General features: G+C 39.2%; 2 protein-coding genes across 4 annotated transcripts in view; one reads left to right on the forward strand and one right to left on the reverse strand.

Annotated features, from left to right (window-relative positions):
• The window catches only part of FBXO16 (F-box protein 16), a 54861-nt gene extending 51080 nt beyond the window's left edge, over nt 1-3781 (reverse strand). For both annotated transcript variants that reach the window (XM_042982664.1, XM_007097114.3), the window contains exon 1: nt 3675-3781. The gene's annotated coding sequence lies outside the window, so the exon portion shown is untranslated. The remainder of the gene's footprint in view (nt 1-3674) is intronic.
• Nucleotides 3782-7078: 3297 nt separating this feature from the next.
• The window catches only part of FZD3 (frizzled class receptor 3), a 95875-nt gene continuing 78890 nt past the window's right edge, over nt 7079-24063 (forward strand). For both annotated transcript variants that reach the window (XR_006216663.1, XM_042983534.1), the window contains exons 1-2: nt 7079-7184; nt 17429-18082. Coding sequence is in view for 1 of the 2 variants with exons in the window: in XM_042983534.1 (XP_042839468.1) it covers nt 17894-18082 (189 nt within the window). In the remaining variant the exon portion in view is untranslated. The remainder of the gene's footprint in view (nt 7185-17428; nt 18083-24063) is intronic.

Consider the following 24063-nt stretch of genomic DNA (forward strand, 5'->3'; position numbering starts at 1 on the left):
CTGCTCGTGCTCTGTCTCTCTCAAAAATAAATAAACATTAAAAAAATTAAAAAAGAAAACAAACCCTTTAATTTCCATGAAGAATTACTTTCTTCTCATTGTTTAGAGTCTGCTGGGTTGGTTCATCAAGGTGGCTTCCCCTTTCCCAGGCAAGATGGGGTCATAAAACCAAGCTAGGCCAGCTGGACTGGTGCTAGTTCATCCTTACCTAACAACTGAAGGGTTGTTCACAATAGCACTGATGTTCTGTTAATTTGCTCCCACTGCCTCACCCCTCAGAAGCCCCCTGTCTTTTCTTGTCCATTTTGTGAGCCACCTGATATTCTTGCAATAAATTTCCTCTTTCACTTATTTGCTTCATTGAAAATATTACATTTGCTTACATTAAAAAATTACAAAACTTTTTACCTCATACAAGTTTGATCCTGGCTCTAAAACCTACTAGCTGTATAACTTTTTACAAGGTATTCGATCTATCTGAGCATTTTATAAAAAATGTTTATTTATTTATTTTGAGAGACAGAGAGAGAAGGGTAGGGGCAGAGAGAGGGAGAGAGAGGATCCCAAGCAGAGTCTGCACTGTCAGTGCAGAGCCCAACGTGGGGCGTGAACTCATGAACCATGAGATCACGACTTGAGCAGATATTAAGAGTTGGATGCTTAACTGCATGAGCCACACAGGGACCCCCAATCTATGTGAGCATTTAATCTATCTGCATCTACCATCAACCACTGTTTTGAAGATTAAACTGGTCCAGCAGAGTGTCTGACAGATGAGTGGTCTCAAGAAGTGGTAGCTTCCTTGCAACCTTTCTTAGAACTTCCTGTCATTTACAGAGTGTCTCGAAACCCATTAGAGAACCATAGCAAAATATTTTAAGGTGGAAACCATTTGAAGCAGACTGATGGTAGTTTCAATATATATCCTCAGTGTTTCTGTTTGCTTCTGCCTTCCTTGTTCTTTAAAGATGGGTTGCATATTAAAAAGCAGTAGTGACCGAGGAAGCTAGGGCTTGCGTGCCTGATTTATGGGCTCCAAAAATTACTCTACGGTAGCAAAGGCTGGACAATTTGGACAATTAAAAAAAAAAAACCATTACTTTTCGGCTGATATGGGGCTCCCCCAAATGCTAGATCTGAAATCTTTGAGGTTTTCACTCGACAGGTAATATTCTCTCTTAGGGTTGAGTTATAGCTGAAGAGAAAGCCAATATTTTAAAACCACAAGGTCATCATTACACAATTCCTTCTTGGCAGTAGCCTACTGCCACCATACCACTGATATAAAGAGGACCCAGATCAGCACTCACGTTCTTCCCTACCTCTAACAGCTAATTATCTGAGTCACACATGTTTAGCCAAATTGCAAAAGGTATAGGAAATTATTTCATTACAGTATTATTAATTGGCAGCTATAAAAGTATGTGAGTGGGCAAATTATAGACACAAAGCATGGTCTCGGAGCCTAGATCCGCCCAGTTAAAAATTACATATTTCTTTTTGTATTGTTCTTATTTATGTCTGACCTTTTTTCTCTTTAAACCAGTTGTTATTTTTAATCTTTTTTTTGAGGGCCATAAAGATATTTGAGAATATGATAACAGCTAGGAATCCTTTCTGTAGAAAAATGCACATGAATATAACATTTTGCTTACCCCAGGTGAAAAATTCCTGCTGTAAGCTGAGAACTTTCCAGTTTGTATAGGAAACAAGCTAGGTACAATTTCTGAATTAGGGCAAAGTAACTTCTCTTGGGCCTCCCTAAGGCCCTGCACTGGCTATTCTCTTTTTCCTGGTGCCTAACAGCTAGAAATTATTTAAATTAGCTTCTCTTCAATTAACTTGGCTTTAAGGAGATAGGTCTGGCCAGGAGAAACAGCCCTCTTGGTAATACAGTTCTGCTGAAGCATTCAAATGGGGTTGTCCTGCCCTTGCCTTCATCATTATCCTTTTGTGTTTTTTTCCTCCTCCCGCAGTATACATATCTGCATGCACACACATGTTCATGGTATAAACACTCAGTACTATTACAAGACAGACACTTGTATATAACATGCACAAGAAATAACTATCCCCACTCTTTCAGCAAGACAAAGCAAGTTGTCTTCCTCTCCTTCCACATATAAAGCTTGCTGTTTTGTGTGTGTGTGTGTGTGTGTGTGTGTGTGTGTGTGTGACCTCTTTCCATCTTAATTGCCATCCTGGAATGTTGACCTTTAAGTTTTCTTTGAATAAAAAGGAAGATAGAGGGTCTTTGGCCCTAACCCCCAATGTATGGTATGGTTCTAGTTCCATGCCCAACAGCAAGGATGGGTCCTCTGGTAAAGTTACAGTGGTCACAAATCTCCAATCCCATTTTCTGAGCCATTCTTCACACTGTCACCATTATTCAATTATACTAAGGACCTATTAGCCCTGAGTTAGGGGGTACAAAGATAAGAGTCTCTGCTTTAATATACCATGCAATCTACTGTCAGAAAGGGTTGCTTTTTTGTTTTATTTTTTATAAATAAAAATTGTATATAATTAAGATGTACAACTTAATGTTTTGGTGTATGTTTATATTGTGAAATGATTACAAAGTATTATTCATCCATCATCTCCCATAGCTACCATTTGTGTGTGTGTGTGTGTGTGTGTGTGTGTGTGTGTGTGTGGTGAGAACACTTGAGATCTACTCAGTAGGTTTCAAGTATAAAACATTATTATTAATTATAGTCACCATGCTGGACATTAGATCTCCAGAACTTACTCATCTTATAACTGAAAGTTTGTACCCTTTGATCAATGTTTCCCCATTTTCCCCATCTCCCAGCCTCTGGTAACCACCAATCTACTAATGGAAGTATTTTTTGAAGGACCAGTTGATTGTGTCACTTTTCAGCTCAAAAACCTCCAGAGGCTCTCTGAGGGCTACAGCATAACCAGACTCCTTAGCAAGGAAGTCTAGGTCCACTAAGAATTTACCTCAATTGACCTTTTCAGCCTCATCTCCCAGCCCCTCACACCGTGCACTATCCGCCCAGACACACTGAACTTTGGTACAAAACAACTAGTACAAAATTCTGAGGCTTCTTGGCTCATGTCATTTTCTTACATTGCTCACATGAATCTGAATCCCAGTACTACATAATTGGTACTCAAATATTGGTTAAATCAACTGAATGAATACAATAGTGGGGAAGCAGTTTAAAGACGAAAACTAATAGGAATGTAGGATAAAACTCAGAACATTATGAATTGAGCACTGGAATTATACTCAAGGTTATCGGATTTTTATTTGGAATACACAGAGAATAAGATTGAGTTTCTCTGCCAACACACAACTCATTGTGCACTGCAGTATCATCACAGAAGATCTCAGATAGTATCAGGAAATTATCAGGCAACAAGGTATAGTCAGATTTAAATACGAATTCATCTTTCATTCAGCTGGGTAGAGACAAAGCAAAAACTATACTGCAATACAAAGAGCGAGTGTTTGCTAGGTATAGAAATAATTGTTGTTGTTAATTTCGCAAGTACGAGGCATCTGGTACTTTAACTGCAGCTGAAACGGAGCGAAATGTAATCCCCAGGAACACTAACAAGGCTTGTGAGAGGCCCAGGAGGATCTTAGAATGGAGCTCTCAAAAAAGTCTCCATCTTTTTCATGCACTGCCCACTGCTCTCACCTCTTTAGCTCATCTCCTTCTTCAGGCCTCAAGCTCTGGTGTTGCCATGGCAGCTTTTCCTTTGACTCTGTCCAGCCCCCACCCTTCTTTCCAGTCAGTAGTCCAATCACCATCTATAAATCCTTTCGCTGGCATCCGGGGTCTCTTAGGCAACAATGTGTGGTCTCTTGATTGGCCAAGAGATTCAGAAGGGCTGGCTCCAAAATTGGGCACACGGATAAAATTAAAAAGCAAGAGCGCAAGAGGTTGGGAGGGGCTGCAATCTCCCAATATAATGCTGGGAGGAAAATGCATCTGATCCTGAAACAAACAGAATTGACAGGCACTCAAGACATATTTGTGTTCCAAATCAGGACAACCAACTGAGCATGCCCAATTATATTTCTCTGGTCATTCCGAGGCTCCGAAATGCAAACTCCACTTTTCCAGGTTTTAAGAGTGGCCAACAGGTAAAAGAGGGTAGGAGGAAAAAGAATTCGCGACTGGTTCAATTAAAGAAAAGCACCTGCAAAAGGAAGTGGGAGGACATGGGAAAATTGCCCAACACACAAATTCACAAATGCTTCATCCTGAATTTCAAGAGGAATTCAGGCTGACTGACAGATACACTGGAGAACCAGCAGATGGCATGGCTTAATAAGAATAACTCCAAATTCAGAAAATTTTACAATCCAGTCTAATTAAATTTATTGAGTACCCACCACGTAATAAAGGGCAGGGTGAGAACACAAGGATAAAAAAATGAGGAAGACTGGAAGATGCAATGTGTAAATACCTAATATAAGGCCCACACTGATAACTGTTGTGATAGAACTATTAACAAGTGCTAGAAAACAACCAAAAATTCAAAATTTCAGAAGGAGCTCCATGATAAATATAAAGCAGTTCCTATGGGCAGCAAGCAAAAACAACAACCAAAAAATCCCAAAAACAAACACAAAACAAAAAAACCCAAAACTTCACTACCTTACATTCCTAAAATAGATAAGAATATATTCTCCTCCAACTTAAATGTAAACCTATGTTTGTATTGTGTTTTGTAGTTTTGAAATCGGCAACATTTGCATACCTCCAGCTTAGGAGAGTGAAGCTCATAGAGATTGTTGCTTTCCTTGACTTAACAAAGGTCTGTGAGTGGCCAAACTGAAATTAGAACCCAGGTTGTTTGAATTCCAGCTTTGTGGTTTTTCCACATGATCAGGTTGTATATAAATGAGTAAACAAAGCCTTTGGTGGGGGGTGGAGACCTCGGGGGAGGTAGTAGATGCAATACTAAATTACCATGTGCAGCATTGCCAGTTAACATTTATGGTTTCAAAACGGGTTCATCAAGAGACCAGTTTTAACAACATTCCGTTTGAGTGCTGTGTCTCTCTGCGAAGTTCTCACTCATTAAAGACTTTCTATTGGTGGTTACAACATGGAATGAAAGAGAGATGGGATAAAAGAAACCATCTCATGTTATCCCTGTTTAATTTGAATAATCTTATACGTGAAAATAAGCTCCCTTTTGACTATCCTCTCAACCAGCACTCTCTAGGCTTCCTCTTGTCTGGCACCTTATCATCTAACTGAAGACACTCCTTACCTTCTGTTCTGAATGACAACATTCAGGCTATATTCACAGTGAGCACATCAGTTCAATGTCTGAAATACTTCAACATTACTTCAAATATAAAGAAAAATGTAGAGACTACATAGAAACACCCTTGTATCCCCACCAAAAATTTAAAAAATATTAACATTTTCGTTTCATGTGTGTGATTAACTGTTGAAGCCCCCTTTTGTACATTTTCCAGATCTTATTTCCCTCCCTGCTTGCCTAGAGGCAACCACCATCTATGAAATTGGTGTGTAGCCTCCTTTTCCAGTTTTTATGCTTTTTATAGATGCATGTTTGATCTCAAACAATATGGCTGTTTTTAAAGCGATACCATAATTTACATATCTTGTAGTTCACTTTTTTCAATATTATATTTCTGAGATTTAATCATGTTGACACACACAGTGATAATTTCTACATCACTCTCACTTCCCATGTGAGCTATGATATGTCCTATGCCTCAGTTTTCACAGGATGGTGTGTAAATTGCATAAAAGTACATCTAGCTGCACATCTTCAGAGGTTCTGCAGGGACAAGGGATGTGGAAGTACATACCGCATACAGATTTTCACATACACTATTTGCCTTCTCACTCCTCCTCAGTAGAGCCAGTGTTGGCTCAACAGGACACACTGTCTTGCTTAGAATCAGCCTGAGGATCAGTATTACTTTAAAAAACAAACAAAAAACCAAAACTGTTACTGCACAAGTATTTACTATGAAAATTGAAAATGTTGCTTCATATATTAATTTTTGCTTTTCCCCATAGCTCACCTTCTGATGTTAAACTATATTTATGGCTGCCTAAGCTCAATACTCATTGCTTATTTAACACTTATTCAGTGCCTTTTAAAAACTGTGATAAAATACACTTAACACAAATTTACCATTTTAGCCATTGTTTAAATGTACAGTTGAGTAGTGGCAAGTACATTCACATTGTTGTGCAACAGGATCAATATACTTTAAGTTCCATGGCTATCAACAGAACAAGATGATGCCTATTAAGTCTAGCTTGAAATGGGACGAAAAGGAAAACAGTATAGTAAAAAAGAACTGCCTGGCCTTGAATGAATCCAGACTTTTTCTTAAAAAGCTGTGTGACTTTGGATGTCATTTAACCCTTCTGAGTGCTATTTTCCTCGTCTGAAAAATGAGAGGTTGAGTTTAGATGATCTTTAAGAACTCTTTCAGCTCTGAAATGGCTTATGTAGAAAAAGATGGGAAATGCTACCAATAACCACAATCTCCACCCGTGCACTAAGGTGCTGGCAAAGGGGATATAAACTGCTCCTAGGCTAGAATCTTGTCTAGTCTGTTGTTTAAGCGTGAAGCTCTGCAACAGGTCAGATGCCTACTCCTATCTGCACCCAGTGCCACCCTCAACACCTGTATTCCTACTCTTGACCACCTTCAACCCCGGATCCCTAGGTCAGCACCCTCGTTCGTAGAACAGGTTTTGGTGGTCTTGCAATAACAGAATCCCCAGTTTGGATAAGAAGAGTCGCCACGCTTTTTCAGCGGGGGAGGGAGGGCTTTGCAAAGAGGGCTGAGCGCATTTCAGAGAAACGCTTCCAGAGCTCGAAACCACTCCGCCGGAGCGGGATAACTAGCGCAAGGCGTCACCCAAACACGAGGCAGAGACCGGCCGAGAGCTCCGAGCCGGCACCTCCAAGTGGGTCTCAAAATGGGAGCGTGCGGCCGAGTGTGCGCAGCGCGCCTGCGCCGTGCGTGCGCGCGCGCGCTCGCTCCCTGGGCCGCGCGCTCCGGCGCTCCCGAAAGCTCGCGGTTGCTCCGAAGCGGCGCGCGCGTCGGCGGTTCTCGCTGGCTCCGTTTACCTGAGGGACCCGTGGCCGCCCCCGGCCGGCGCTGAACCCCCCATTGGAGCCCGGCCCCGAGATGTGAGGTGAGCGACGAGGCGAGCGGTTCCCCAGTCCCGCTTAGCTGGAAAAGGGCGCGGGGAGTGTGGGGAATGAGGAGGTGCCGCCGCGGCTGCCCGCTCCTCTGCCTAACCCTGTGCTGAGGAGCCACCAGCAGCTTCGGCACCTCCTCCTCCTCAGGGATCGTTATTCTCGTCGCGGCCAAAACAAAAGCCTTCGGCGCCAGGCTGTGGCGGGGCGTCGGAGGGGCTCCTTGGGACCGACGGCGGGCCGAGGGGGTGCGGAGGAGCCGAGTTTGGGGTGAGGGCTGAGGTGGGCAGACGCCCGGGAGATTATTAACCCTCTGTGTCCTAAGCCCGCGCTGGGCAACCTGTGCGAGTGTGGACCGCGGCTCCCCTTCCGCCTCCCCCTTGCCCAAATCCTTGGTGGAGGAGGGCGTCCGCGATAGGCGCCCGCTCCCTGGGTCGGCGCCGCGGGGGCGTGTGGCGCTCCCCGCTCGCCGGAGCGTGGGTGGAGGACGCGGCGGCGGCCGGGGGGAGGACAATGCATCCAGGGCTCTGGCGCCCTGGGCGTCTGGGGCCGGCCGGAGATCCACGTTAGAATTGCTTCAGGTTTAGATGTTGTGTTGGCATTTGGCCGACCTCTTCTTTCCAGTGCCTAAAAGTTGTCCCCTCCATCCCATCAGTTTGCAAAGTCTGCGCTCCCTCCCCAACGCTTCCCCCAGCTGCCCTCTTTTATGCTAATGTGCATTTGCCGTGGGGGTACTGCTGGGTAATTAATAGACGGCCTCGCAAATAAAGGTGCTGTGAAAACGTTTCAAGACATTTTAACATCTTCCTAGAGGCTCGTTAAATCTCAGGAGACTTGGAGTTAGGCGGCTCCTCTCTAGGAGAAAGCTTTTCTTTTTCCTTTCTTTTCTTTCTTTCCTATTTTTTTTTTTTTTTTTTTTAAGAACAAAAGCGCATGCCATCAATTTAGGCACGGGATAGATTTGAAGTTGAAAGTTACCTACTCAATAAAAGAAATCCAATTTTTTCCCCTGTATTAAAATTAAATTTTTAATTTTGGTTCCCTAAATTTGGGCAGATGCAGCAGCAGAGCAGACTAACAGCTATAAAAAATAAAAGTATCTTAAAATCTTATTTCATAAAAGTAGCTTTGATAGACCTGTAATGTTTATTTATGGGAATTGGGTTACTTTGCAAAGCCAACACCACAAGAGCAAGGAAACAAAGACCTGACTGACATGAGGGATGTTACCTCCCTCTTCAGCCTCTTTTAGTCTTCAGTGGTGTGCTGACAGTCTAAGGAATAGACAAATCCTTAATTCTGTTATTAAGAAGAAAGATAATGCTTTCCATACATACTTTTAAGCAAATCAATACTGTCTTTTTCCTCCAGGGGAAAAAAAACAAGGCATTTACGTGAACTACTAAGCCACAAGCTGCCACAAAAAGGCAAAAAGATTCAGAATTAGGGAGTGTAGGAAAGAGGTGTGAAAGCTTAACTGGGCTGGCTTGGAAGGATGGAGCTCAAGATTTAATTAAGATGCAGCCCTTTTCTTACCCTGTTGCCGTTTATTTAGTGCAATAACATGTTCCTCCTCAGCCCCCCAAATGTTTTGAAACTATTAGGAGAGTAAGTAAATAATAAAACCTACCATCCTCCCTTTCCTTTCCTACTTTTTTTTTTTTTAATCTCATCCACTTACTAATATTCTCTACCTCTACACCTCTTCTAAATCTGTAAGAGTGTCCCATTAATAGAAGAAATGACTGTGAGCTCTATCATTCATTTCCCCATTTTAGCTGCTGTATTCCTTTGAGCTTTATTTTGTGCTTTGGGCATTTATTTAGGTGGGTTTTTCTTGGGAGTTCCATGATTGAAATATTTGAAATAGGGAATGTTGAGAGCAACTTAATAAAGTGCACATTCTTCCTTTGTATTGTACAGCGTGGAAGGCTTTGCCATCAGAGAAGGAGAAAGGAGTTTAACTCATAATAAGTCCTCTGTTTCCCATTTGGCTTCAGGAAAAACTCTACCCATCTTAAATTTCATATTAGTTTGTTAGTAAAACTATCAGATTGTATACTCAAAAGTAATTCTGAGCATATTAATTTGTTGATGTTAGGCTGCTGTTGATTTTATTTTCTTTAGGAGACGTGGTACATCTTTACTTTTCACAGAGGTGATGTTGTCTTCATGGTATTTTTAACCCCAAAAACTCTAGAACTATGGCTACTTAAAGCTGTAGCTGCCCACATAAAAGAGCAATAAATCAAATAAAAAGAATGATTTGGAAAGTACATGTTGAAGAAATTATTCAATATAGATTTGGAAAAAAAAGTAACAACTCTTTACTGGCCAGGAAAGAGGTTTTAACTGAAATCCTGGTCTTTAAATTTTATCTTACTGAAATAATTTTATAGCCAAAGCATACAAACCATACAACCTTGCTAAGGGAAAAATCGGGCTTATATTAGAGTTTTCTGATTAATAGATTTTTTTTAATTTATTTTTTTATTTTTAAAATGTTTTATTTATTTTTGAGACAGAGAGAGACAGAGCATGAACGGGGGAGGGTCAGAGAGAGGGAGACACAGAATTTGAAACAGGCTCCAGGCTCTGAGCTGTCAGCACAGAGCCCGACTCGGGGCTCGAACTCACGGACCGCGAGATCATGACCTGAGCCGAAGTCGGCCGCTTAACCGGCTGAGCCACCCAGGCGCCCCATGATTAATAGATTTTAATTGGAAGAGGAAACTGGGCTAGAATTTCAATATGATTTTTTTTTTTTTTTTTTAGTTCAGAATCTGGCCATCTTTTAACTTTTCCTTTTTTTAAAGATTTAATTAAAAAAAATTTTTTTAATTGTTTTATTTTTGAGAGACAGACAGAATGTGAGCAGGGGAGAGACAGAGAGGGAGACACAGAATTCGAAGCAGGCTCCAAGCTGTTGGCACAGAGCCTGACATGGGGCTCGAACTCATGAGACACGAGATCATGACCTGACCTGAAGTCGATACCTAATCTGAGCCACCCAGGTACCCCTGGATTTAAAAAAAAAAAAAAAAAAAAAAAAAAATCTATACCCAATGTGGGGCTTGAATTCACAACTCCAAGATTAAGAGTCACATGCTCTACCCACTGAACCAAGCAGGCACCTCTTTAACTTTCCATTTGGTTTTCAAGTTGGTTGTAAAAGCTTTTCCGCTTTCTTTAGACTGTATTTTGATGTCTGCCATTCATTTTGATTTTGAACCTAAATGTATTGGTTTTTCCTGTTTGGGTTTTTAAACCCTGTCATCACTGAGCACATTGCATGATTAGGTTATTTGTGGCACACATGGACTTTAAAAATTAGATGAAATAGACCTGAAAAGAAATCCTCATTCTGAGATTAATAGGAATTGAGCCCCTATGAGTTAAATATGAAGCTATATAAACTCAGCAACCAGGAAACAAAATTTTGAGACTGAATTTATTTTTTAGATAATAAGATGTGGAAAACAAATGGCCAAAGGACATATGGATTTTAGGGAAAGGAAAGTAACACTTAGAACAGTGAATATGCTTTGAGTGTATCTTTTCTCTAACAATACAGTAATTTTCCTTGGAGGCGGAACTTCATTATCAAGAAATAGTCATTGCTGGTCTTGCAGTGCATTCTTGGGAAACTGAAAGAAGACAAAGAATATCCCTCCTGTTCCCACTGTAGCCCCTGTGTGTGAGACAACCTTGGGATGGTATTTCTGAATTGGAAATGCAAAACGTTGTATATACATATAAGGTGTCAAGAAAATTAAATCTGAACTGAGAATGATGAAATGGATCACTTTATTTACAGACAATGTGAATTGAAATAGAATTACTGAACATAATCTTTTGCGGGACCCTCTTGACAGCCCTCAGGGCCTACTTTGTCAGTATTTCTGGATTCAGTCTGCTTTCCTCTTCAGTTGCCGCATCCTGCTTTTCCCACCTGTGTTTTTTCGGTCTGGCTTTGTAGCCAGCCTGAAAACAGCCTCCTAAAAGTTGCATCTCCTACCCCCCTCCCCTTTTTTTATTTTGAGAGGCAGAGGCAGAGGGGGGAGAGGGAGAGGGAGAGGGAGAGGGAGAGGGAGAGGGAGAGGGAGAGGGAGAGAGAGAGAGAGAGAGAGAGAGAGAGAGAGAGAATCTTAAGCAGGTTCTAAGCTCAGTGTGGAGCCAGACACAGGGCTTGATCCCACGACTCTGGGATCATGACCTGAGCCAAAATTAAGAGTCAGATGCTCAACCAGCTGAGCTATGTCAGGCACCCCTCCTGCCCCTTTATTGCTGTTTTTCAGGACAGATACTTAGCTTATTTTATTTTAAGGGCTTTTATTTTTTATTTATTTTTAAAAAATTTTAATGTTTATATTTGAGAGAGAGAGAGAGAGAGAGACAGAGCATGAGTGGGGGAGGGGCAGAGAGAGAGAGAGAGAGAGAGAGAGAGAGAGAGAGAGAGAGAATCGGAAGCAGGCTCCAGGCTGTCAGCACAGAGCCTGACACGGGGCTCAAACTCACGAACTGTGAGATCATGACCTGAGCTGAAGTTGGAGCTTAACCAACTGAGCCACCCAGGTGCCCCTATTTTAAGGGCTTTTAAAATTAATATTCAAAAGAAAGCTGTTAAGATCAGATTTCTGATGTTACACTTTCATAAAAATTAGATGTGTCAAGTCCTTTTGTTTTCTAATGGAACGATAATCAAGTAACTTAGTTTTCCAAGCATCTTTCATTGCTCTCTGCAAAGAAGTGAGTGTGTGTCTTTTCCTACAAGTAGGGCATGAACAGCTATTGCTATATCACTCACTTTCTGATGAGCCCTGGCTTCTGATGGTGTTTACTCCAGTTATGTTAACTTAGCAGGTTCCTTTATTTATTTGAGATATTGCAGATTCCTGTAGTAAACAGTGTAATATCAGTAAGAATGCCAAAATGACTGTTAATCTTTGCTTAAGAGTTGCTGTTACATTGGCAGGACCTCTTTGGGTCCATGATCTTCTCTATTTTCTATAGATCTGTAACTTCAACTTACAACTTTTTCCTAAGTTGTACTTTAGGAAAACCTTAGGAAAAATCACTTTTGTTACCCACGCAATCCTGTTTAGAAGCAGTATCTCATTGTTATTAAAGAGAGATTTGGAATATATATCAAAAGTTCTTTTATTTATTAAAATTTTTTTTTAAATATTTACTTTGAATATATAGAGAGAGACAGAGCAGGAACAGGGGTGGGGAGGCAGAGAGACAGGGAGACACAGAATCCGAAGCAGGCTCCAGGCTCCAGGCTCCAGGCTCCAGGCTCCAGGCTCCGAGCTGTCAGCGCACAGCCTGATGTGGGGCTTGAACTCACGAACTATGAGATTATGACCTGAGCTGAAGTTGGACACTTAACTGACCAAGCCACCAGGTGCCCCCTTTTATTTTGTTTTTTTTCTTAGTGTTTGTTTATTTATTTATTTTGAGAGAGAGAATCCCAAGCAGGCTCTGCACTGACAGTGCAGATGTGGGGCTTGATCCCATGAACCCTGAGATCATGACCTGAGCTGAAATCAAGCGTTGGACACTTTAAGCAACCGAGCCACCCAGGCACCCCTGAAGAGTTCTTTTAAAATGTGCATACCATTTGATTCAGCTGATAGGTCATCTGATTTTTTTAATATTGAAAATCAGGTGGCTGCCTGGGTGGCTTAGTTGGTTAAGCATCTGACTTTGGCTCAGGTCATGATCTCACGGTTTGTGGGTTCTGGCCCCACACAGGGCTCTGAGCTGTCAGCTCTGGATTCTGTGTGGATTTTGGATTCTGTGTTTCCCTCTCTCCCTGCCCCTCCCCCACTCACGCTCTGTCTCAAATGAATAAATGTTAAAAAATATATATTGAAAAACAGTTTTGGGGCCCCTGGTGACTCAGTTAAGTGTCCAACTCTTGATTTTAGTTCAGGTCATGATCTCATGCTTCATGAATTCGAGCCCTGCATAGGGCTCTGCACTGACAGCAGGGAGTCAGCTTGGGATTCTGTGTCTGTCTGTCTGTCTCTCTTTCTCTCTCTCAAAATAAATAAACTTAACAAAAATCAGTTTTTACTCAAACTAAATTGATCATTGCTCTTTTGCTTTTCTTTCTACCTGCAGTAAGGCATTAGAGTGTCCCCTGGCTTGTTGCTCAATTAGCAGCCAATAAATCAGTGATTCACCAATGTTTATTCTTGTTAGCCAGTCAGTACACATTTATAGATTTAGCAGAGCTAATTATTTCATACACAGAGTAATATACCATAGGTTCTTTTATAAAATCTCAGAGCATTTATTTTATTTTTTAAGTAATTGAAATAGTTTTATTCTGTGCATTTTTTCACAAAAATGGATATATATGCTGTTTAGGAAATTGTTTTAATTTTATTTTTTACCTATTGTTACTGTCTTACCATGTCAGTAGATACAGATCTTGCTCATTGTTTTTAGTGACTATGTAATATTTCACTACGTGGTTGTGCCATAGTGGGTTTTTTTGTTTTTTGAGAGAGAGAGAGAACACATACACAGAAGTGAGCTGGGAGAGTGGGGGAGAGAGAGAGAGAGGGAGGGAGGGAGAAAATCCTAAACAGGCTCTATGCTCAGCACAGAGACTTACACAGGGCTCAATCCCATGACCTGGGATCATAACCTGAGGCAAAATCAAGAGTCCGACACTCAACCAACTGATCCACCCAGGCACCCCTGTACCTTAGTGTTTTGTTTTGTTATTTAATTTTTTAAAATATCCATTTATTTTTGAGAGACAGAGAGCGCGCTAGCAGGGGAGGGGCAGAGAGACAGGGAGACAGAGAATCCAAAGCAGGCTCCAGGCCCAGAGCTGTCAGCACAGAACCCAATGTGGGGCTCGAACTCCTGAACCGTGAGATTATGACCTGAGGTAAAGTCAGACACCTAACCAACTGAGCCACCCAGTCGCCCCTGTACCATAGTTTTTTTGTTTGTTTGTTTGTTTGTTTTTAACAAGTCCCTTACTGGTAGGCTTTTAGGTTGTTTCAAGGTTTTGTTTTGTTTTTTTTCTTTTTTGAGAAAGAGCACTACACTGCAAGTGGGGGAGGGAACAGAGGCAGAGGGAGAGAGAGAATTCCAAGCAGGCTCCATGCTGTAGGCAGAGAGAGGGAGGGAGGGAGGGAGGGAGAGGGGGAGGGGGGGAGGGAGGGAGAGAGGGAGGGGGAGAGAGAGAGAGAGAGAGAGAGAGAGAGAGAGAGAGAGAGAGAGAAACCGACCCAAGCAGGCTCCATGCTGCCTGTGCAGAGCCCAGTGTAGGGTCAAACTCACAAACTGTGAAATCATAACCTGAGCAGAAATCAAGAGCGGGATTGCTTAACTGACTGAGCCACCCAGGCCCCCCAGCTAGTTTTTTATTTTATAAACAGTGTTACTCTAACATTTTGTTTATGCATCATATGTACTTGTGTGTTTACTTAGAATAGAGAATATATTTATTGCATCAAATTGTGCACGTTTTAAGGGCTTTTGATGTAAGTAGCCATTTTTTAAAATACCAACCAGTTTACAGTAGTATTTCAAGTTGTTAGAATGTTGAAAGTGTTCTTTTTTTCTGTACCCTCTCCCATCCTGTGTTCTCTTCGTTGTTATTTTTGCCTGAGTGGTGAAAATGTTCTCTCATATTTGCATTTTTTTATTAGTAAAGTTGAATATCTTTTCACATATTGGTTATTTGCAGTTTGGCTATAAGTTTATGTTCTTTTCCCATTTTTCTATTAAAGTGTTATTCTTTATTTGCTTTTACTTTTTAAATTTGTTTTATGTATTTTGCTAAGCATTTAATTATTTTTAAATATACCTATACTCTGTTACTCTTTTAGGATAGCATATCTCAAAACATGACTTATGGGCCACTTAACTTGTAATAGTATCTGAGATGATTGGTTAGAAAATGCAGTTCATTTTCCAGAGATTCAGATTTCTGAGACTTGTGAGGGGATTCATGAATCTGCTACACATTTAAATTAGAACCTCTGATTTGGAGGAAATATAAAGTAAGATTTTTACTCTTCTTTTTGTCTTTTTGAGTTCACTTTTTTCTTATTTCAATAATCATAAACTACAGTCTTAAAATATTAAGATTGTCATCCTACTTCAGCCTAACAATAGATTTTACAGGAGTGTTTTGATATATGGTAATTTGGATGTTGTGGTACACAAAGGAAACCATTTTAGAAGGCGGTGGGAAGCTTCACTTCTACATGAGGAAAAGAAGTAACCGAGAGGAAATCAGGTAAAATAAAGTGGGTAGAAGTATCAGGAGGTGTCTCATCTAGTTTTAAAAACTCAGTGAGGTATTTTTCATTCCTTCTTTTATATGGTAGTCGTCTTTGAACCACAAATTTGAAACAGTGAAATTTTAAAAACTCTTCAGTTTAAATGAACTTCAAAAAATTTTTGGTATTACTATATATGTATTCAGTAAGGAGCAGTGTTCTCTTTAGTAGTTTTTTTTTTTTTTTTTTTTTAAGTTCTAAGCAGATGAACATGCTGCATAAGCAGCAAACTACAAAGACTGAACTTACATGGATATTTTAATGTTGTAAACTGATAAAGCTTTCAGTAGTTTTTTTTTGACACACATTTAATGGTATGCATGATTGTTACTGTGTTGCATGTAATTAAGCTTAATTGTAAATGATTATGTTTACTACCAGTTTTATATAGCCAGACCCCACATTTCTGGGGCCAGTTTGAAGGAAGGAAAAATATGGCAGGCCAAGAAGCTGTCGCAAAGATCTCTGACTTAGAGATTTTGTATAGAGAGATTAGTCATTTGGAGCAAAGATTGGCTTATAACCTTAATATTCCAAATTCTAATTCTTAGACTCTCCTTTTCCCTTCCACCACTCAATACCATGTACTACAGGAAGAAACTAGAAAGATTCAACCACTGCTTTATTTTATCCAAATAGTTTTTTCTGCCTAATAACTAAAGCTTGGGATGCAGAGGTCCCAAGCATTGAGCGTGAACAAAGAACAGTTTCTTTCCCTGCTTCAGTGAAACCAGTCCAGGTCTCAAGATCTAAACTGTCATGGGCCCTAGTATTTAAGTTGTCTTATTAACCTGTGTCTCTGAGAATTTCTGAACCTGACCTTTCTCATGTTTTCCGAGCTCAGGCTTTCCACAACAAACTTAAAAATACTCAATGCATATAAAACAAAATGAAATTAAAGTAAATTCAACATTATTATTAAGCCAAATGAAAGTATAACAACTTAGTATATGCTTTCTTCCTACCAGACCTACCTTCTACCCCGTCCACCACCTCTCAGCCCCAAATAAGATATGTATTCTTGCCCCTGGAAAAGTAGGAGCAAGTGAAAATACTATAAAGCTTAGTGGAAACCATAACTGGGAATCCTATTCCTGCTGTGTTTTTTTTTTTTGTTGTTGTTGTTTTTAGGGATGATTTTTATTCTTTGCATCCTGGCTGTGCAGTGAAACATTTGTTAGTCAAATATTTCTACATCTATGGTACAAAGTTTTTGTACTATCTAAAAAGATGATGTAATGTTGGAAAAATTTCCTGATAGTACTTTAGAACCTTCTATTTGCCAGTTCACTATTGGTTGATGGAGGTAGCCTTTGTATAACTGTGATTCAGTAATAAAATTACCTAATCTTTGATGCTGCTTTACCATTTTATAAAGTATGTTTACATATATTATCTCAGTTCACTCATATGTCATCCTTGTAAAGGAGGTAGTATTTTCAGAAGAAAAATTCTGAGTTCAGAGAAGTTAAATAGTACGTTTACACTTACACAGCTAGTAAGGGACTTGAATTTATATCTTTCAGTTATTTATATTTCACCTTTTTCACAAATACATTCTGCCAAGCCAGTTAATGTAAAAAGGTACTATTAATGATTAAAACACATAAAGTACATTTTAAATTTAATAGTTTCAATTATGGCATATTTAAATTAGGACAATAGCATAAGCATTTTTTAAAATGGATCAGTTATATCTGTGACAAATGAAAAACTGCCATTCTAGATAAGAAATAAAACCATATGTTGGCAATTGAGGGAAGAAAATTTGCCTTTAAATTCTGGTTAAGGATTGTCTTAGTATATCTATAGCATAAATGATAAGTAGAAAAACTCTACTGTGTCTCTGAAATACTCATGTATTTTATCTATTAGGTCAGTATGACATCTTTCATGAAAGATTGTTTTATTTCTCTTTCTCTTAGTTCATTGTTGGTGTACGGAAACACAGATTTTTGTATATTGATTTTGTATCCTGCAACGTCACTGAACTCATCAAAGATTTTGAGAGGAAATTAATTTCTTTCATTAAAAAATACTTCTCAGATATTTCAATCAGAGGAAGAAATAGCTCTTCTCCTAAGATGGAATCTGTTGTTTGGGAATGTGGTTGATCAACTTGATATGTTGGCCAAATGTGCCCTATGTAATAAAATGAAAAGAAGAGACAAGATGATGTCATTTTCCCGTATTGTGAAACCAAAAACAAATGCCTTTTGTGAGATCAAGCTAACAAACCTCTGACGGTGCAAAGAGTATTTAACTGTTTGAAGAACTTAACAGTAAGATATAGAAGAAAAACTTTCAAGCTGAGACCTGCAGGTGTATAAAGATCTAAAATACATATTGAGTAGGCCTCATCATCCGAATCTCATTCAGATCCAGGAAGGATGGCTATGAGTTGGATTGTCTTCTACATTTGGCCCTTGACTATATTTGTGGGGCATATAGGTGGGCACAGTTTGTTTTCTTGCGAACCTATTACCTTGAGGATGTGCCAAGATTTGCCTTATAATACTACCTTCATGCCTAATCTTCTGAATCACTATGACCAACAGACAGCTGCTTTAGCAATGGAGGTAAGACTTGTTCTATTATTTGACATATCTTAGACAATGATTCTTACATTGTCTTGTTACTAATCTAATGAAAGTGTCTGATAACAGCAAAAGAATACATTATTTTTAACTCTGTCTTGTACATTAAAAAGTTAGAGATTTAAGTTCAAACTCTAATAGATTGAAGAATTTATGTTTGGGGAATGTTACTCTTGACCTATTTTTAGACATGCTTTTATATAAAGAAATATGAAACACTGGTACATGGGAGATAATAGTTATTCAGAAATTCAAAATTGTGCAAGTTATGATTACATTTTTTTCCTGTTTGGCTGATCATAAAACCTCAGATAAAGAGTAGACTATAATAATAATATTCACAATTCAGTCCTTAAGTACTGAAGGTAACATGATCTTGTGAAATAAATTCTATTGTTCAGCCTTTAGGCTGGTGGTTTGTCATATTTGAATTTTCTTGAAATTTAAAAACATTTTTCTCATTTTACTTTGTTCACATCAATTTAAGAAGGATCACTGCTGATGAATGAAGGTTTGGTTGTGTAAATTCTCTGTTGTTGACCTGTCACAATTTTATGAAAATTTGTTGCCTTTCTTGAATTTTTCTAGTGGTAACTCTTCAGGTAACTTTTTAATGATTTTACTTTAGAAACTATGACAAATTAATGAATATAGTTAACAGTAGGTTTAAATAAATATGCGTGCATTTCTGTAGAGGTTTTAGAATTGTGGACAAGGATAATATGTTTACCAGGTGAGAATTAGGGAGGCCGTGGATGGTGGCAGTAGGGAGCATAGGCTTATACAAACCTGGGTTTGAATTCTAGCTCTGTCACTTTCTAGCTTTATTACTTTGGGCAAATTATGTGAACTTTCTTACCGTAGTTTCTTTGCTATGTAAAGCTTCTTGTAAGTTTAAGGCATGTAAAGCTTCTTGTAAAATGGAGCTATTAATAATTATACATTGAATGTTTTGTACTTTAGCCTTTAATCTATTGTTACAGTGTTTTCAGCACATCGAGGCCTATGTGTTTTGGAATTTTTCATTTTATGGTAAAACCCAAAGATTCATTACTTCCAAGTAGACTAGCATAAGTGTGTCTAGGAAAATTGGTAGAAAGATTATTGTTCATAGATTTTTTAAATGTGAAGGGCATCTTATATATTCTAAATATTTGAAAATATTATAGAGGTTGAACAAAACATTTTCTGCTCTTCTGAATATACAAGGTATAACTAGCTTGGTACAGGCTAGCCAAGAGAGATTTGGTATAGACTATCAGATTAGGATATGAAAATGGGTATTGGTTTAGTACATTAATTTGGTTCTGGGCATAGCAGTCCTTGCTGTTTTTTGAAACTATCAATTCTCTCACAAAGAAATTGAAGTAGGAAAACCTTTGTTTTTAGTATCATAAATCAATGTAATTCCTTTGGGAAGTAGATAGGGTAGTAAGCAAGTCATCAAGATATTTGAATTGATGTGGGTTCAGCTATTGACTCTTCTTTGTAGTAGCTTTAAGACTGAATAAGTCCCTTAACAAGTCCCTTAGCCTTGGTTTCTTCATTTGTGAAACGGCAGTAATAACAAAAATACTTTTAAGGGCTGCTAGGATTAAACAAGAAATTTATAAAGTAGCTAGCACACTGTGTAGCATACAAAAGGTGATCTGCAAATGTTAATTCTATTCCAAATTCCATTTCTAAATGATCCCAAAGAGAAGGTACTAGAAAAGTTAATATATTTGTTCCAAATGAACTTGCATTCATTTGTAGGCTCTTGGGACATTCACGATGATGACATAGTAAACTGTCACTAACCTCTTCTTAAAGTTGCCTGTGTAGTCTGCGTATTTTATTGGCAATAAGGTTGCTTCTGTTTAAATTTCACACATTCTAGGGAGAGCACCTCAGTGGACAATATTTTCTAAGGGAAAGGCTCCAGTTCTTTGAAGTAAAGTTGCAGATAGTTTTTTATTGCATGGTTGTCAATATCAGGACAGTGATGCCACTGACAAAAAGAGATGTCAGACAGTTTGAGAGTGTAAAGTTTCTGTAATAGCAGAGGACATGGGAACTCAGCAGTCAACACACCCTTCCAAATGGAAGTAAGGATCTTGGGTCCTTACAAGGACTCGAATCTGCTGATGACACCCTCTATATCTGCTCTCAGAAAATGTATGTCAGCTTTTACCAGGAGCAAGTCATTGGAGCCAACAATTGGAGGATATTTTTGAGTGTTCATTGTGGGACTTGGTGAATTAAAGGATAATTTCCTAAGTGCAGCATCTTTTAGCAGGCCCATGTTTCAAGCCTGCCTAGGGTTCATTCCTGTACTGATGAGTGCCTGGAATATACTAGTATATGGCAGTGAGAGAGGGATACCACAGATGAGAGGAAATATAGAATCTGGGTTATCTCAAATTTGATTATTCATAGTCAACAGGTTGGGTGTTCTTTCATTGTAGATACGGGGTTCTTAGTACTTTCATTGAAATTGGAACATGTTTAAATAAATGGGTTAATGTATCAATTCATTAAGTTAGAAAAGATCTTTGCTTGTATGTTTCTCTGTTCCTCCCTTCCAAAACATACTCATCTATACACAGACACACACGCTAAATTTTTGTAAGTTCTTAACTTGGTATCTTTCTCTTTGAGCATCAGTGGCTTTTGATAGAAAACAACTTTTTTTTCCTCCTTCCTGAGTTTTCCAAACCATTTTGAGCTGTCTGGATTGCTAAGTTAATTTTTGGGAGCTGTCCAGCGTGGACAACAAATTGTCAACAAATTGTAACTATCTTTACCAACCACACGTTATCAGGTATTTATGACTCCATTGGTAATAAAAGAGATCTTAAGAGCCTCTCCCCCTATACTAAATAAATGCAGTTGAATAGGAAGGGGACAGTTTAGTGGAAAAAGCACTGAAATGGAGATAAGAAATTTGTATTTTGCCACTAACTAGTTTTGTCACTTCTTTGTGTTGGTTTCTTCTAGGAAGTGATTCTTTTTCCCTGTCCATTTTACAAGGTTGTTAAGATCAAATGATGTAAGTGATCTGTATATTTAAAAACTGTGAGGGGCACCTGGGTGGCTCAGTCGTTAGCATCTGAGTTCGGCTTCAGTTCATGATCTCATGGTTTGTGAGTTCGAGTCCCACATCCGGTGAGCTTGTGCCCCGCTTGGGTGAGCATGAGCCCTACTTCGGATGAGCCCTGCTTCTCTCTCCCTCTGTCTCTCTCCTTGTGAGATTCTCTCTCCCCCTCACTTGTGCCCTCTTTCTCTCAAAAGAATAAAAATAAAAACTTCGAAAAGTTAAAGTGCTGTGTGAATGCAAAATAGTAGTCCTTGTTGTCTGTCGCCCTGTCATCCTTTTAACTTCAGTTAGTATGTGGAACAAGCACTCTTACCTTTTTAGGAGGTTGATCACTTGTCTTTTTTTTTAAGGAAACTTGACCACTGTAGAATAATCAGAGGAAAAACTTTTGGGATGGTTTGTGTTTTGCCTCCATTTCCTGTTTTTTGTCATCAGCATTAAAGATTTTCTGTAGCATGGAGAGCTGGCTGACAGTGGGATAGATCCTACTGAGAGCAACAGAGCCTAAAAGCCTCAAATCCTTGATATTCTTTATGATTCATTAAGATCAAAACATGTTTGGGGGCACCTGGGTTGGTTCAGTTGGTTAAGTGTCTGACTTTGGCTCAGGTTTATGGGTTTGAGCCCCGTGTTGGGTTCTATGCTGATAGCTCAGAGCCTGGAGCCTGCTTTGGATTCTGTGTCTCCCCCCCCTCTTTGCTCCTCCCCCCGCTCATGCTCTGTCTCTCTCTGTCTCTCAAAAATAAACATTTAAAAAAATTTTTTTTTGTAAAGAACAGAACATGTTCAAACCAGTCTTGCTGTTATCCAAACTCAAATTGTACCTTAAAAAAAAAACTTTTGGGGCACCTGGGTGGCACAGTTTGGTTAAGCGTCCAGCCTCGGCTCAGGTCATGATCTCACAGTCTGTGAGTTCGAGCCCCGCATCAGGCTCTGTGCTGACAGCTCAGAGCCTGGAGCCTGCTTCAGATTCTGTGTCTCCCTCTCAATCTGCCCCTCCCCTGCTCACACTCTTGTCTCTCTCTCTGTCTCTCTCTCTCTCAAAAATAAATAAACATAAAAAAAAAAAACCTTTTTGGGGCACCTGGGTGGCTCAGTCGGTTAAGCATCCGATCTCGGCTCAGGTCATGATCTCGCGGTCCGTGAGTTCGAGCCCCGCGTCGGGCTCTGTGCTGACAGCTCAGAGCCTGGAGCCTGTTTCAGATTCTGTGTCTCCCTCTCTCTATGACCCTCCCCTGTTCATGCTCTGTCTCTCTCTGTCTCAAAAATAAATCGTTAAAAAAAATTAAAAAAAAAAAACACAACCTTTTTATTATAGTAAATCTCAATTATATAGAAACGTAGATAAGATAATATAGTGGACAACATATACCCATCATCCAGCTTCAAAAATTATCAACTGACAGCTAGTTTTGTTTCAATTGTGACTGCATGTCCAGCTGGGTTACTTTGAAGCAAATCTCTAACACCATAATTTCATCCATAAATATTTCTGTGTAAATCTCTAAAAAGTAAGGGCTCTTTCAAAATATATAAACACCATACTTTTATCTCTTTGTCAGTATCCTCAAATGTCCAGTTGATGTTCAAATTACTTTGATCATTTCACATTTTTTATAGTTGGCTTTTCAAATCAGGGTTCATCTATCCCATTCAATTGAGAGGTCTCTTAAGTTTCTTTTAACATATAATTTCTCCTTCCCTTTCCTCTCTCCTTTTTTTCATGTAATGCGTTTGCCATATGGAGTTTCCCATAGTCTTTATTTTGCCGATTGCATCCGTGTGGTTTGATTTACCATGTTCCTTTGTCTCCCTTTTTAATTTTTTTAAAGAATACTTCATAGGCCTATAATACTTGGTTGTCACTCTTTATAATTTTTAGCAGCCATTCTTGATCATTTCCTAGATCGGTAATTTCATTAAAGTTTTGTAAAAGGGTGATATTCTAATTCTGTCATTCTTTTCTCAGCTGGAATGCTTTATAAACAGAAATTTCCTGTCTTTACTGTTGGGCTACTGAGTTAGACTCTTGTACAGTTTATGTAAGAAAGACAGGATATATACTTGATCATTCTCCTGAATTTAGTAGTTTTTAAGATAATGAGTATCCTTCAGAGGTGACCAATGAAGTCTTTTTTTTTTTTTAAGGTATCATTATGAACTTGTGAATTTAACATATTTGATGTGTTTCAATCCTACTCCAGTTATTATTCCTATTGGAGCTCTAACTGCACTGTCTTTGGTAGTGGGAGCCTCTTCAAGATAGCTCCTGGGTTTTTGACACTACTCTAGCTTGCTTGCTTTCTGGTATGATCCAAGCTCCTTTCTTAAAATTCTGCCTCAAACTTTGAACCAGAGGTTTCCCTAGAGAGCACTGGTTCCTTTTAGTTGGAAATGATATTTAGAGACCATTATCTGGGTGCTAAGCCTGTTGATACTAGGTTAGCCATTTTTAGGCCTATTTGTAGACAAAACTAGGAAACACTTTTTAAATTTTTTTTAATTTTTATTATTGTTTTTTTTCACTTAGTATGATTTTAATTTGCATTTTTCTTATGGATAAGTTAAAATATCATTTTATATATTTAATAGTTGTAGTTCTTCTTATTTCTTTTTTATATATAATTTATTGACAAATTGGTTTCCATATAACACCCAGTGCTCATCCCAACAAGTGCCCTCCTCAATGCCCATCACCCACTTTCCCCTCTCCCCCACCCCCATCTACCCTCACTTTGTTCTCAGTATCCAAGAGTCTCTTATGGTTTGCCTCCCTCCCTCTCTGTAACTTTTCCCCCTTCCCTTCCCCCATGGTCTTCTGTTAAATTTCTCAAGATCCACATATGAGTGAAAACATATGGTATCTTTCTCTGACTGACATATT

Source organism: Panthera tigris, chromosome B1, assembly GCF_018350195.1.
Source record: "Panthera tigris isolate Pti1 chromosome B1, P.tigris_Pti1_mat1.1, whole genome shotgun sequence".
Taxonomy (NCBI): Eukaryota; Metazoa; Chordata; class Mammalia; order Carnivora; family Felidae; genus Panthera; species Panthera tigris.